Here is a 16156-nt window from a genome sequence, read left to right on the forward strand (position 1 = left end):
CCCCAGCCCCTCACTGGGGGATTCTAGGCATGTACTCTACCACTGAGCCGCACCCCAGCCCTTCACTGGGGGATTCTAGGCAGGTGCTCTACCACTGAGCCACCCCCCAGCCCCTCACTGGGGGATTCTAGGCAGGTGCTCTACCACTGAGCCACACCCCAGCCCCTCTCACTAGGGGATTCTAGGCAGGGGCTCTACCACTGAGCCACACCCCAGCTCCTCACTGGGGGATTCTAAGCAAGGGATCTACCACTGAGCCATACCCCAGTCCCTCACTGGGGATTCTAGGCAGGTGCCCTACCACAGAACTACATCCCAGCCCCTCACTGGGGGATTCTATGTATCTTTCTACTTCTGAACTATATCCTTTGTCCCTTTTTAGATTTTATTTTGAGACTTTGTCTCATTATGTAGCCTAGTCTGACCTTGAACTCACAATTCTCTTGTCAAATACTGATGTTACAGACACATTCCACTATGCATGGGCAGGGGTTCAGTTCCCATCTTATGTCACTGGGGTGACAAACACCCTCTCTGGACCTCCACTTCCTTATCTATAAAGTGATGATCAGAACCTTTTCACTTAAACAGAGCTGCCAAGAGGGCAGGAAGAGTTGGAATAGGTAAAGTCATAGTCACCAATGGCCCTCAATAAAGTCTTGGGGTACATTAAAGAAAGAATCATGGCTTGCTAAAGTGTGTGAGACATTCTCATTAGATTATGAAAGGGGGTCTAATCTCATTGAATGGTATATTCTGGAGTCTTTCCTGATTAGCTGACATTTTTACTCAGCTTCATTAGAAATTTGGGAATATAAATATTTCATCAGCGATACATCCAAGCCAAGTGCTTGGGATGTTTAAAAAAAAAAACAATGGTTGTCAGGGTAGAAACTCTGTCTTTCCAAAGCCCCTCTCACCAGGCTTACAGTTTTGACTCCTCCTTGTTCGGGATACACTTCACAGCCACCTATAGGTTTATGTATTCTATAAAGAAATTATCTTATTTTATTTTTAAATTATGTGTATGGGACATGTGCGTATGTGAATATAGGTGCCTGTGGAGGCCAGAAGGGGGGTCAGATCCCCTGGAACTGGAGTACAGGTGATTCTAAGTATCCTGACATGGAAATAAACTTGGATCCTCTACAAGAGCAGTGTTCACTTTTAACCACGGAGCCATCTCTCCAGCCCATACTTTTGTAAAAGTATAAAAATAAGAGCTTTTGTTTCTTGTATAAAAAGGAATCTCCCAACGTATATAAACTTCAGCCCCACAAATCTGAATTTATTTATTTTAAAAGACAAAAACAAATCCTAACTTTTAAATATTCTTTCTTATTTATTTATTTATTTATTTATTTATTTATTTATTTATTTATTTATTATGTATACAATATTCTGTCTGTGTGTATGCCTGCAGGCCAAAAGAGGGCACCAGACCCCATTATAGATGGTTGTGAGCCACCATGTGGTTGCTGGGAATTGAACTCAGGACCTTTGGAAGAGCAGGCAATGCTCTTAACCTCTGAGCCACCTCTCCAGCCCCTCTTTCATTTATTTGTATATAGATGTGTATGTGTGTGAAGGAGCACTTGTGTGTCAGGATGCGTAATCACGCATACAGGGGCATAGAGGACAACTTTAGCTGTTCTTCAGGCATTGTTGGCCTTGTTTTGATTGTTTTTGAGACAGTGTCTCTCACTGGCTTGGAACACACAATCCACCAGTCTCAACCTCCCTAGAGCTAGAATTATAAGCCACGATACTATGCATACCTGGCCTTAAAAAAAAATACCAAAATCCATTCTTTTTAATTGTGTGTGTGCATGTGCACGTGTGCTTGTGCGTGTGTGTGCACACGAGAATGTGAGTGTACTTGAAGTCCAGAGAAAGGTGCTGTATCTCCCAGAGCTGTGATTACAAGTAGTTTGCGAGCTGCCTTGTGTATTCTGGGAACCAACCCCCAGTCCTCTGTAAGAACAATGCACGCTCTTAAGCGCCGAGCCCTCTCTCCAGCCTCATGCCTGACTTTTTGATCCCCATGAGCTCTGGGGATCAAAATCAGTTCTTCGGGCCTTCACAGTAAGCACTCCACCCAGCAAGCCGTCTCCGTTACCCCCAACCCCTCATTTTGAAGATAATATTTAGAAACATTGTTATTGGTATATCACAGAGGGGAACACATGGTGGCTAAGGGGCTTTTAGCTGAGGTGGTCCACACGGTAGCTGGAGGGAGGCTGTCAAGTGATAGAGGGCACAGGGTGGCTCACTCTGATCCGGGTGGAGCAGGAAGCTACGGGAAATAGTGCGTCAGCCTTCACCTGGCTTGTTTTTCTCATCTTCTTCCGTTTTAAGCAGCCTGCATTGTGTGTGACTTTCCTAGACGGACACAACACATACATCTATTCACTCCAGAAAGAGAATACATAGCAGACCAAAATAACGATTCTACCGAAATCCAACTGGTAAACGAATGAGTTTTCTTGGTGTTATTAATTGGGCTTTCTAGGTGTTATTATTATTGGGTGACTGGTTACGTACAGGGCAGGGATGACGCAGGTGTAGCTGCATCACAACAAGCCCATCCCCGGAGTTCTCTTGCATGGCTTGCTGGCGATCCAACGGTTCTCCTCCCAGCAGCTCAGCTAGTCCTCTCCTTTCCCAGTGTTTTTTACTGCTTCTGTAGCACCAACGGGGAAGGGTCTGGTGACTCCTGAGTCTCATGCCCCCTACCTCCTTCATGCACAACCATGGTAGGGTGCCATTACCATTAAAGATGGGCTCCCCCACCCCATCTGTTAATCATCTCACCTCTGGAAATTTCTACAGACATACCCCAAAGATGTGTCTCAGGAAATCTTAATCCAATCAAGGCGGCTGTGAAGATTAGCTAGGCATTGGTCCTGGTTTGGCTGCATTTTTTATAGTTAGTGGGCTGGTTATTTTAGGCATAAAGATCTTTCCTTGCACACCTGGGAATCTAGGATTTTTAAGTCTGGGTTTTTTTTGTAACTGATTTGCACATACATAAGATATGAAAATATCTCAGGAAAAAAATGATGCTCAGGAAATGTAAAGTATCCCGATGAGTGTCTGTGATAAAACTGTGTCTTCTGAGCTGAGTGTCATTAAACCCTGGTGCTGGCGAACGGGGAGCCCTCACCATGGGTACAATCAAAGGCTGATACTGGAAAGTTAACAAGATGCAGGTATGCAGTGCTGCAATCCACTCACCCAGCCTGAAGGGATTTTGTTTTGAGGCCAAATTCACATAGCTGAGGATGACCCCACACTCCTGATTCTTCTGCCTCTACCACCTGAACACTGAGATCTAAGTAGGGATCACAATGAACACTTCCTATTGGAAGGTCCCATTGGGAGGAGGAAGCTTATCTAAGTGTTATATTAGATCCTTCCAGATAGGTGGTAGCTTTTGGTGACCCAGGAGAGTGCAGAGAGCTGACCAGGAGCAAGGATCAACCATGGAGAAATTGATCGGTAGTGTCTTACTTAGCTTTAACTGTTAACTTGACATTGCCTAGAGCTGCCTTAATTAAGGGACTGTCCGGGTCAGATTGGCAATCGGCATGTTGCAGGAAGGAACATTCTTTTGATTTCTATTGATATAGGAGAGCCCAGCCCACTGTGGGTGGCACCATTCCCTGGGTAGGTTGTCCCAGGCTGTATAAGAAAGCCAGACAAGCATGAACCTGTTGGAGATGCAGCAAGGAGCATCCCTGGTGATTCCTATCGAATTCCTTGGCTGAGAGTGAGTTCTCTGGTCAGAGGTGATGCTGCGTGGAATTACAAGCAGTCCTGTTTCAGGGTTCTGCTGAAGTTCCTGCCTTGGCTTGCCTCAGTGACAGCCTAGGAACAGGAAGTATAAGTCAAATGAATTCTCTCTCCCCTAAGTTGCTTTTGGTCAGAGTGATTTCTTACTGCAACAGAATGAAACTAACACAAATTGGAACACACGCATGCACGGGCGCACACACACACATATTTCAAGATGATAAAAAATAATTATCTTTTTTAAAAGTGACTGAGATGGCAAGACAGCTAAGCAAGGGAAGGTCCTTGTTACACAAGCCAGTGACCTGAGTGCAACCCTGGAGCTCGTATGCAGGTAGAAGAACAGAACCAGCTCCATGCCGCTGCTTTCTGGCCTCCCCCACACGTGTGCCATGACACACCCGTGCACACACACACACACACACACACACACACACACACACCACCTCTCTTCCCTTCCACAACAATGGGAGATAAAATGTCTTTTAAATACTTCAAGAGTGAGCAAGGCTAGCAGACACAAGAGGCAAACTCTGAGGCAGAAAATGATATCAGTGGTCACCAGGGGCTGGGGCAGGGGAAAATGACATATTTAGAACAGTGGTTCTCAACCTTCCTACCGCTGCAACTCTTTGATACACTGCGGTGACCACGCCCACACACACCAGCTTAAAATGATTTTCATTGCTATTTCATAACTACTTCATAACTGTAATTTGTTAGTATTAAGAATCACAATGTAAATATCTGATATTTCCAAAGGTCTTCAGTGACCCCTGAGAAAGGGTCGTTCTACCACCCCAGAAGGGTTGCGACCCCCAGGTTGAGAACCACTGCTTTGGCGGACTTGGGATTTATGATTGACATGATCAAACATTCCTAGGACACTTTGGGTGTGCTTAAGACTACTGACCTAAACATTTTTTCAGACGTTTCCAATGGTACCTTTTTGTTATGTGTGCTTCTGAAACTTCCTGTGTTGGCATAAGACCCCTCAGCAAACCCCACTGAGGCTGGCTCTATTACACCAACTTCAAGACAAGCCAGGGAACTTGCACTTTCCCAGGCTCCCAGGTGACTCGGACTCTGAGGATGCCTGGCTTGGAGGCAGCCCCCGTTGTTCTGTTTTCTAATTGGAACACGCCATATGCGCTGTTCGCTCAGTCCCAGCTGCCACAGCCCACACGTTCCCAGGGAGCAGCAGGTCCCTTATCTCAGCAGCTGTCGGCAGGGAGTGATGTCAGTAATCAGATTGGGGGGGAGGGAGGGTGGCTGATGGCAGCAACAGTAATAGAACCCTGATTTGGGCATGACAGTTGTCATCCACTGCTTACCTGAAATTTTGCATTCTACAGTTTGGGTTACTTTCAGCCAATTACAGTGCAAATATTTTAAAAATTAAGTAGAAACTTCCAAACACAAATAGTCTGTATATTTTAAAGATTTGTTTTGTTCTGTGCCCATACTCACATAGACACAGACAAACACACACACACACAAACACAGGTGCACGAGCACACAACTTCTCAGGCTGTTACTTAGACCTTCCAGTGACAGCCATGCAAATTCACCCTCTAGAACACTCTCAAGCTCAGACCAATTCTTTATGCACCCACAGGTTGCGAGATCAGAGGTTTGGTTATTCTCAGCCTGCAGCCCTAACGACCGTGAGGGTGGAGAGGTGAGGTTGTGTGCAGTGTGGATCCATGAACTTCATTCAGTACCTGGCCGAATGGCCACCTTCCAAGCCCATGTCCATGTGGCCCAGGGCTTCTTGCATTGCTTTTGAAAGTAGGTGGAGTGAGTCTCCTGGGTTAGCCCTTGTTCCTGAACAGGGTCTTGAGACAAGGGAATACCAAGGGAGTATTCCGTAACACTGAGGAGCATTAGGAGTCTGGATAGAATTCCGTAATAACAACCTCCCCTGTTAGTTTGAACCCTCTTATTTCCAGTTTTCACTAAGCCTGGATGGCAGTTGTTGCTTTTATTGCTAAGAAGCAGATGCTTCCCCCCTTTGCTCGTCCCTTCTGATCATGGGTGGCATCTGCTTCCTCCTCCCCCTCCCCAACTCCCCCAAATACTGTTTATCAAAACCCTCAGCCACATAAGGATTCCCAAATGGCACCTGGCCAATTTAGTATTGGATTTCCTCTAGTCCTGGAAGGTAAACATTTATCTCTGCAGAAATAGGTTTTTGTTTTCTTATTTGAGTTTGTCTTGAGGAAAAAAGAAACTTACATCAAGTGTTAGTCTTTCTTAATTTATTCTTTTTCTAGTGTTGGGAGTGGAAGTGCTCTACCACTGAGCAGCACCCCTGGTCCTTTTTATGTGTGTGTGTGTGTGTGTGTGTGTGTGTGTGTGTGTGTGTGTTATATGCATGTATATGCACACATACACTCCTGTGTAGGCATGTATTGAGGTCAAGGGTTGATACTGGGTGTTTTCTTCCTTAATCTCTCTCCACTTTAATACCTTGAAACAAGGTCTCTCGCTAAACCTGATGCTAGACTGGCCATCAAGGAATCTTCTAGTATCCACCCTCCCCCACCTACTATTGGGATTACAGGCTCATGCCACCATGCCTGGCTTTCTAATAGGTTCTGAGGAGCCAATCTCAAGTCCTCATGCTTGTGCAGCAAGTGATTTAGCACAAGCCATCTCCCCAGGCCCATTTCTTTCTCAGAAGCTATTTTCAAATGAATAGTATTTAATCCATTGCCACGGGCAGGGTTTCCTCTAGGCCACCTTATTAACCGCTTTCTAGTAAGCTTATCATTCTTTGCCCAGGTGAAAGAGTTCACCTGCCCTGCAGTGATAAATTTCTCTGTGTGTCAATGTGGGTGGAATAAGTGCGTGCACGACCCCCTACCCCCTGCCTATCTTTACCCTGTCTCCCTTAATTCTCCCAATTCAAATAGCTCCTTTCTGTGGCTCGTGGAAGCACTTTCATCTGTGGCCATTTTTTTTGACATCTCTGACGCGGCTTCCTCAGGCTATCTGCCCAGTTCTGAAACCCCCATTCAGATCCCTTTAAACTGTGGAGGAAAAGAAGGGAAGCAAGAATCATTGTGAGAGGCTAAGAGATGGCTCACGGATAGCAGAGCTTTGCCAGCCAGTGTGACATTTGAGCTCCCTCCTCAGACCCATACGCTGGGAAGAGAGAACTCCTTCCTGCAAGTTGCTCTCCGACTTCTACATACACACCGTGGCCCGTACTGGAGTGGGGAAGGGTTAGCGTTTAAACAAATGAGTTTGGGGTTGGGGTCAGGGGACCAGGCGCAGACCTTCTCTTCCTGTCATCCCAGCCCTTGACTGACAGGAATTTCGATAACGCTCTATCTTTTCTTCCTCACTTCTCCCTGTTCATCAGAACACCCCATCCTCTCTTCTTCCAGGAGCCACAAGGCTGTACCTTTAAGGAACAAAACCCACAACACAGAGAGGCCAGCGTGAAAACACATGCCTTTAAATTGGCAAAAGCTGCTGGGTATCCTTAAGGTGCAAGGGAGGTGCACGAGATCTATACAGTTTCTGCGAAAGGAACTGTTAGAGCACTATAAAGCAAAGCCACATCAAAGAGCTGTGTACAGTGGTGCATGCCTCTGGCCTGCCGCTGAAGGGGCAGAGGCAGGAGGATCCCCCACGTCTAGCTGAATCAGCAAGATCCAGGTTCAGCGAGAGATTCTGTCTTAAACAAGCAAGCAAGCAAACAAACAAACAGAAAGCACAAGGTGGTGGCACACACCTTTAATCTCAGCACTAGGGAGGCAGAGACTGGCTTCTTACCGAAGAGGATACTGAGTTCTCCATGGAACATCTTTTCTTCCTTTACACCCTGTATTAGTTACTTTTCTAGCGGCAATGACAAGATACCTGATAACAAGCGATATGAGGAAGGAAGGGTTGATCGTGGCTCACGGTTTGAGGGTGCACAGTCCATCCTTGGGAGGACGGCGTGGGAGAGTGAGGCAACTGGTCCCATTGCACCTACAGGCAGGAAGCAGAGAGGGATGAAGGCTGGTACTCAGCTCACCTTCTTGTTTTCATTCAGTCCGGGATCCCAGCCCATATGTGGTGCTATCCACGTCTAGTATGGGGCTTCCCGCTTCCGCCAACCTAAGAGGTTACCTCACAGATGTGCCCAGATGTATGTCTTCCTAGATGAGTCTAGATTCTGCCAAATTGACAGTCAGTGTTAACTGGTTACATGAGTCACAACACAGTTGTCTTAGATGAGGATGTGCAGATGTATTCCAGCTTTCTAACTGCCAGAGAGTTAAAATTCTTCATATGCCAGCCCTTTTTGCAATCAAGAAACTTTCTAAAGGTGTATAAATATCCTGATGTTTTATAATATCTATTTTCAATGCTTTTAAGCTATGCATATTTGTATATTTGCGTGTGAATATGTACACATGTATGCAGATGTCTATGGAGGCCAAAAAAAGAGCATCGGGTTCCCTGGAGCTGGAGTTTCAGGTGGTTTTGAGCAGCCAGTGTGGGTGGTGGGACCTCTGGCAGTTTCCTTGAGGTGTTAGGACTCTGAACTACTGAATATCTACCCAGCCCTATCACAGCGTTTGGGATGCAGGTCTAAGGTGATTTATTCATGCATGTCTTGCATTTTTGTCGTTTATAGAGGAGCTGAAGGCCCCCTTGGAAGAATATGTCCACAAACGCTACCCTGGGCTGGTGAAGGTGGTACGCAATCAAAAGAGAGAAGGCCTGATCCGAGCACGCATCGAGGGCTGGAAGGTGGCCACTGGACAGGTCACTGGCTTTTTCGATGCCCATGTGGAATTCACTGCTGGCTGGTAGGTCATGGGCCAAAACATGTTATGTAGCAAGAGCTGAATGTGGGAGGCGGGGTATTTCACCTGTTTCTTCTGGAGCCACTGGAAGAAAGGAGAAGGGATGCGTGGTGAGAAGGCCATTGGGATGAAGTTCAAAAGCAAGAAAATGAATCATGGGCTGGCTTTCTAGACACTGTTATTGTTGTCATCAGTCTGTGAGTCTCTTTTCTCATCTCTGTGACCAAACATACCTGGCTAAAGCAACTTACAAAAGAAAGAAAGCAACTTTAGCTCCTGTTTGAGGGTGTGGCCCATCATCATGGGAAGCCACAGCAGCAGGAGTGAGAGGCAGCCACAGTCAGGGAGCAGAGAGAGATGGACACTGGTGCTCAGCTCACTTTCTCATTTTTTATTCAATCTAGGGCCCCAGCTCATAAGATTATGCCATCTATACTGAGGGTAGGTCTCCCCACTTCAGTTAACCCAAGTTAGAAGCTACTTCACGGGCATGCCCTCCCAGACATCTGTTTTAGTTCTAGATCCTGCCAAGGTGACAGTTAGGATTAAGCATCATGATCATTGTCATGGTTAGTAAATTCAAAGCCAGCCTGGGACACATGAGTCCCTGTCTCAAAACTAAGTCATTTCTCTAAAACGGTAGCAACAGATAGGGACTGGAGAAATGACTTGGTGGCTAAGAGTACTAACTTCTCTGGCAAAGGACCCAACTGTGTCTGGGTTACGTATGGGGTAGAGGGAGCTATGTATGCGTGTACAGGTGTACGTGAGCATGCGTGTTGAGGTCAGAGATAACGTCAGGTGTCATTCTCCAGGTGTCATCCACCCTAGTTTTCAAAGCAGGGTTTCTCACTGCCATAAATCTCACCTCGTAGGCTAAATGACTGTCCAGTGAGACTCAGGGATCCTCCTATCTCTGCCTTCCCTGGGCTGGGATTAAAAGTGTGTGCCACCATGTCTGGCTTTTTTACACGTGTTCTGAGGATTGAACTTGGGTCCTCATGCTTGCATGGCAATTTCTTTGCCGATTAATCTATCTCCCCATCCCTTCTCTTGGCTAGAGACTGGCCTCTACCCCCTGCCTGTCAACCAGTCACCTCCACTCTGTCATTTTCCCTCCTAACCACTTCTCCCATCTGACACCCACTCTGCTGGGATGGCCCCCCCTCTCTACCTCGGTGTGGTGCATTCTCAGTCACCCTCAGGAATGCAACGGATCTCTGAATTCATTCTTTGGTGCATTTGGCTATGTAATCCCTCACTGGCCTAGAATTCAATCCGTAGCCCAGGCTAGCCTTGCATTTACAGTGAGACTCCTGCCTCCATCTCCTGAGAACTGGGATGACAGGGGTGCACCACCACACCTGGCCACTTACTGGATCTGTGACACTGGTCTAGGCTGGGGACGTGCCTGGTTCAGATGGCTCCTCTCTCGGAATTTCCCATTGTCACACTGAAACAGTCCCGTCAGTCAACACAATGGGCATTCCAAACTGGCAATATTTGGCATCTTCCCTGTAAGGTATCATCTAACTTGGGCTAGCAGAGTCTAATTCCTCTGTGGTCTAATTCTAACGAGGCTCTGATGTCAGCTTTTGCCATGCCGACTTCCTTTCTACACTTCAGCCAAAGGATCCCATGTCCCTTTCTGAATTAAAACCCTTGTGTGTTTTCTAATTAGAGACAGCATTTACTGGGTGAAAAAACCTCCATGGTGGCCCAGGACACTGAAGATGCCTCTATTCTCCCTGTGGCATTTGAACTGGGTGTTTCTGTGGCTCCGTTTGAATGTCTTCCGTGTCATGGGATCTAGGGAGACCTTCATCCCGGGTCTGGAGAGAGAGAGAGCTGTTAGTAAGGTGTGCGAGCAGCTGAGTTAGCACCTTAGAACCCAGGTGAAAAAGCCAGGTTGGTCGTGCACACTGCCCTGGGGAAGCTGGGAAAGGAGCTAGTCTAGCCTGGTTATGAGGCCTCAGTAACAGGAGAGATGGGGATGGAAGAATGACAGTTGAGGCCGTTACCTGGCACACATGAACATTTACATGTGTGTGCACATGCATTCTCTGCCGGTTAATTTTTATCAACTTGACACAAACTAGAGTCACCTGGGGAGAAAGAACTTCAGCTGAGGAGTTGCCTCCATCAGATTGGCCTACGGGTATGTCTGCAGGGCCATCCCTGGACAGGTGATGCCCAGGATAGAAGTAGATTATAGGCCATAGAAGAAGGTAGCTAAGCAAGCCAGGGGAAGCAAGCCAGTAGCACATAGCCCATGATAATTTGGCTCTGGGCCGTCAGCATTTCAACTCTTCACAGTCACATGACAGGGAGCATGTGTGGAGTTCCAACAACACCTTGCAGGAACTGGTTCTCTCCTCCTTCTATCTGGGTCCCAGAGATGGAACTCAGGTTGTTAGGCCTGGTGGCAAGCGTCTTTACCTGCTGAGCCCCCTCACCAGCGTAGTCATGAAAGTTCTAGACAACCGGTCAGACTTACAGAGTCTCTGAGCCAGGGGAGAGCTTCAGTCCACCCTTGAGACAGCTATCCAAGTTTCCCCTCAGCCCTGACACTCTTACTTATGTCCACATCTCTTTGGCAGAGCAACTCACATGTGGAAACTCCCCATTAGGGGGATCGAGATTTGTTAGGTGAGTAGAAGAGACACAGTAGGGTCCCAGGACACTCCAGGGTGGAGTTGGGGATCAGGAAATGAGAAAGGTCCTGGGCTGTAGAAACGCTGTTTGAAGGTGATGGGGGATGGGTCCCCTGAGAGAGTGCTTGCTGTGTAAGCTTGAGGGTGTGCATTCAGATCCCCAGCACTGATGCTATTGAAGGGAAAAAAAAGGCCAGGGATAGCCCTGTGTGTGCCTATCACCCCTATGTTGTCATGGGTGGAGACAAGAGGTTCGCTGAGGCTCACTGGCTGCCAGGCTAGCTCTAGGCTCACTGGCAGACTCTGTTCTGAGTTACTAAGGTGGAAAATTACAGAGCAGGACACCTGATGTCCTCCTCTAGTCTCCACTTTGATGCACAGGCAGGCACATCTGCATACACACGTGCACGCGCACCACACACAGAGAGAAAGAGTAAAATGTATTGTCGTCGCGTGTGTGGAAATATCACAATGAAACCCATTACTTTGAAGGCTCACTTAAAATATTAATTTTGCTCTTCAATTGTAAAGAGCAAAAGAGGGACTGGGGAAATGTTTGGTCGGTTGGGGTCTTGTGATGCAAGCATGAGAATCTGAGTTCTGATTCCCAGTACCCACAAAAAAGGCTGGGGTACAGTGGTGAGCACCCATAATCCCCACCCTGGGGAGGCAGAAATAGGAAGATCTCTGCAGTTCACTGGTCATCCAGCCTAGTGGGATCCATGAACTCTGAGTTGAATGAGAAATCCTGTCTCAATAAATAAATAAATAAATAAATAAATAAATAAATAAATAAATAAATAAGATGGAGGGCCCAGACTGGAAAGATGGCTTGATGGTTAAAAGCACTTGCTGCTCTCCCAGAGGACCTGAGTTCAGCTCCCAGCACAAACATCAGGCAGCTCACAACCAGCTTTCTCTAAGGCCAGCTCCTGGAGAACGCAGTCCCATACGCAGACAATACACACATATACATAAACAAAAATATCTTTAAAAAAAAACAAGAAGAAGAAGGTGGATCAGGATCAAAAATGACACCTGACAGTGACCTCTGGCTTCTGCATGTGAGCACAGCCATGTATACTTGTACACATATGCTCTCCCACACATGACTACATACACACAAAAAACACCACACACACGCAATACCATATTTTAAAAATTAAGAAGTAAAAATGTTTTTTAAAAGTGCAGAAAGTGAGCTTCCTTACTTAGAAGAAGGAGGCATGGTTTCTCCGGACAGGTGACATTGGCGCTAAGCTCCTTGGTGGCTCTGCTTTCTGCTGACTGCCAAGAGCAGAACTCCCCCCCCCCCCACACACACACACAAAGAGAGACTCTCTCCAGTGACAACATGAGGGAGAACGCTATAGAAGCTGAGGGGAATAATTTCCCTCTGGCTTCCACCTCCACCATGTGTGTAAAAAGTATCGGAGGCAGTCAACGGCCCAGGGTATATTTTATTGCTCATTTTAAATAGAAAGATGAGCTGAGCCAACAGGTAATTCAATAGCTGCAAATGAAAAGAGATTGTTGCCGGCTGTAAGTTCTCATTATTCTTCCAAAGAGCACAAAGAAATGGGATTTTTCCACTTGACTCTTTTCCAAAGTCTATGCTCTGGTCCAAGCTGCAAGATTAATGTCTCGGCTTCCAGGAGCCATCTTTAGCTTCTAGGATGCTGAAAGTGATTCCTTCCTGTGATCAGCCTCACAGACACACGGTGGTTTGACCATCTGCTCTGGGTTAAGCCAGCCAGCTAACACCTTGAAACCCGAGCCTGTTCAAGCCAGGCTGCAGCCTTGCTGGAGGAGGCACAGCTGGGAGTCGGGATTTGCCTGACTCTGGGTTTAATTAGTTCCAAGCCTTCTGCGAGCCCCCAGGGGACAGAGTTTGATGGTGCCTTCTCTGCTTTTGCAGGGCCGAGCCTGTCCTGTCCCGCATCCAGGAAAACCGGAAGCGGGTCATCCTCCCCTCCATCGACAACATCAAGCAGGACAACTTCGAAGTGCAGCGCTACGAGAACTCCGCCCACGGGTACAGCTGGGAGCTGTGGTGCATGTACATCAGCCCCCCGAAAGACTGGTGGGACGCCGGCGACCCCTCTCTCCCCATCAGGTCTGTGGCAAGTAAGCTCTGGTGGGGCTGGGAAAGATCTGCCGGACAGGGAGACCCCAGGCCCAAGGGTCAGCTTGAGCCACGGAGCAGGGCTGGGAGAGGCTGGCAAAGGCTGGTGCGGTGCTGTGAAAGCAGCTCCCCGAGGAGTGATGGTGCCTTAGGACCATCATTCCTGGCTGAGGGAGACAATTGCAGTTTATTGCAGCAGCTACACGTCTTAGGCGCCGCTTTCATATGGCTGCAATGAAAGTTTAAAATTGGTAATAATCCAGTTTTTCATCCTTCCTCGGGTGTTACACTGCTTCACAGTCTATAATCTTACCTACCCTTGGTTAACCTTTGTGAAAACACTAAATTATCTCAACGTCTAGGCTCACCATTGGCAATAAAATCGCATCTGCGAAGGTTTTTCCTATAGTGTTGCATTGACAGGTTAGAGATCGGGGTATGGCATGGGGGAGGGGGCAGCATCGTTCTACCTAGCAGCACACCTGTGGAGGTCAGAGGACAGCTTTGTGGAGTTGGCGCTCCCCTTTCACCTGTGTCTGGGTTCTGGGATCAAAGGTGGGGTGGGTGGCAGGCTTGCATGGGAAGCACCATTATTTGCTGAACCATCTTGTCAATCCCAAGCTCACACACACTCACACACACACACACACGTCAGAGGATGTCTGCCATCTTCATCAGGCATCTTCATTTGAAACAGTGTTTCTTTTTTTTTTTTTTTTGGTTTTTCGAGACAGGGTTTCTCTGTGGTTTTGGAGCCTGTCCTGGAACTAGCTCTGTAGACCAGGCTGGTCTCAAACTCACAGAGATCCGCCTGCCTCTGCCTCCCGAATGAAACAGTGTTTCTTATTGGCATGGAACTTTGCCAAGATGCCAGGCTAGCTGGCCAGTGAGCTTCCAGAGAATTCCTGTATGTGTCTCACATCTCATCGTTACTGAGATTACAATGGTGGTGCCTGGCTTTTATGTGGGCTCTTGGGATCAAACTGGGGACATCGCTTTTGTGAGACAATCACTTTACCAACTGAGCCATCTTCCCAGTCCCCAGCTCTTTTTTTTTTTATTTGTTTGTTTTGTTTTGTTTTTCGAGACAGGATTTCTCTGTGTAACAGTCCTGGCTGTCCTGGAACTCCCTTTGTAGACCAGGCTGGCCTCAGACTTGCTGAGATCTGTCTGCCTCTGCTTCCCAAGTGCTGGGATTAAAGGAATACACCACCACTGCCCAGAAGTCCAGTCCCCAACTCTTAAAATAGGATTAATTCTGTCTTCAGTCTTTAGAGGTGGGAAGGGCAGCTTCTCCAAGTCTGACTTTAGTGAAAGTTTTTTTTTTTTCATATCAAGCAGGAAAGCAAGGTGGGTATAGGCTCTGTCTTGGTTTGCAAATCTGTGATAAACAAAATATGTTAGTTTTTTAAATTCCCATGACAAGTATCTGAGAAAAAGTAATTTAAGGAAAACAAGATGTACTTTTTTTTGGAGACAGGGTCCCACTATGCAGTTCTGGTTGTTCTGAGACTCACTAGGTAGACCAGACTGACCTCGAACTCACAGAGATCCTTCTTCTTCTGCTGCCCAAATGTCGGGATTAAAGGTGTGTGCCACCACACATGGCTGGAAAACAAGATTGGTTTTAACTCAGCATTTCAGGGGCAAGTCTGTTATGGCAGGAGCAGCATGGTAGAGAGGAGCAGCTCACAGCCTAGAGGCAGGAAAGAGGGAGAGAGAGAGATTGTCTGTTCCAGCTGTCTTTTTCTTCCCACCCCCTTTTATTCCAGCAGGTGCCCAGCTTTGTGACACGGTGCTGCTCACATTTAGGGTGGCTCTTCCCTCTTTCTCACTTCTGTCTGGAAGTCTTCGCAGACACACCCAGAGATGTGCTTTAATAATCTCCTAGATGTCTCTCGAGCCAATCAAGTCAACAGCCAAAATTAACAACCTATCCCTAGCTTTAACTGTTAGCTTGACACAGCCTGGAGTCACCTGGGGAAAGAGTCTCGGTTGAGAGATGGCCTAGATTAGATTGGCCTATGGACCTATGGTGGGAGATTGTCTTGATTGTTCATTTGTGTAGTAGGGCCCTGTCCCCTGTGGACGGCACCATTCCCCGAGCAAGTGGTCCTGAACTGTGTTGGTAAGCTAACCAAGCATGAACCTATGAGCATGCCAGTAAGCAGCATTTCCTAAGGGTTCTACTTGCGGTTCCTTCTTGAGCCTCTGCCCTCAGTGATAGGCTGAGATCTGGAAGTATAAGCCAAACAAACCCTTTCCTTCACTAAGTTGCTTTTTGTTTGGAATATTTTATCACAGCCACAAAAAGAAAACAGGAGCATCATCACATCGGAGAAAGGGTTTGAGAAGTCTTTTTGATTTTCTGTCTCAAACCAAAAGCTGAAAAGTTGCCTGAGAGTGGTACAATCAATGAGCAGGTTCAAAAACCACGGAAGGTGGACTTTGAGGGCCATCTCAAAGGAAGCTGTGTCGTAGCCCAGTTCAGCTCTTTCTGCAGTGTTCCAGAATGATCCCTCAGCTGTCTGTAAGTCATAGTGTAGACTCATCACTGAGAAGGCATTACCTGAGAGCCAAGGTACAGCCCACAGAGATATTTAAACTTTAACAGAGAGGATGTGAAGACCCAATGATCTTCGGAACTTAAAGACATTACGTTTCACATTTTAGTGAAATGGTCCTCCTCCCTCGTGTCCTTCAGGCACAGGGAGAGGCTGGCCCCCCGCTATGACTGAAAGAATGAGGTGATAACGGGGGACGGGGGGGGG

At 47.1% G+C, this 16156-nt stretch overlaps 1 protein-coding gene across 1 annotated transcript in view; it reads left to right on the forward strand.

The window, feature by feature from the left end:
• Galnt17 (polypeptide N-acetylgalactosaminyltransferase 17) overlaps positions 1-16156 on the forward strand; it is a 427390-nt gene that overhangs the window by 217084 nt on the left and 194150 nt on the right. The window contains exons 4-5 of the mRNA XM_013350719.2: positions 8435-8609; positions 13179-13376. Coding sequence (XP_013206173.2) covers positions 8435-8609; positions 13179-13376 — 373 coding nt within the window. The remainder of the gene's footprint in view (positions 1-8434; positions 8610-13178; positions 13377-16156) is intronic.

The sequence above is a fragment of the Microtus ochrogaster genome, chromosome 2 (genome assembly GCF_000317375.1).
Source record: "Microtus ochrogaster isolate Prairie Vole_2 chromosome 2, MicOch1.0, whole genome shotgun sequence".
Lineage (NCBI taxonomy): Eukaryota > Metazoa > Chordata > Mammalia > Rodentia > Cricetidae > Microtus > Microtus ochrogaster.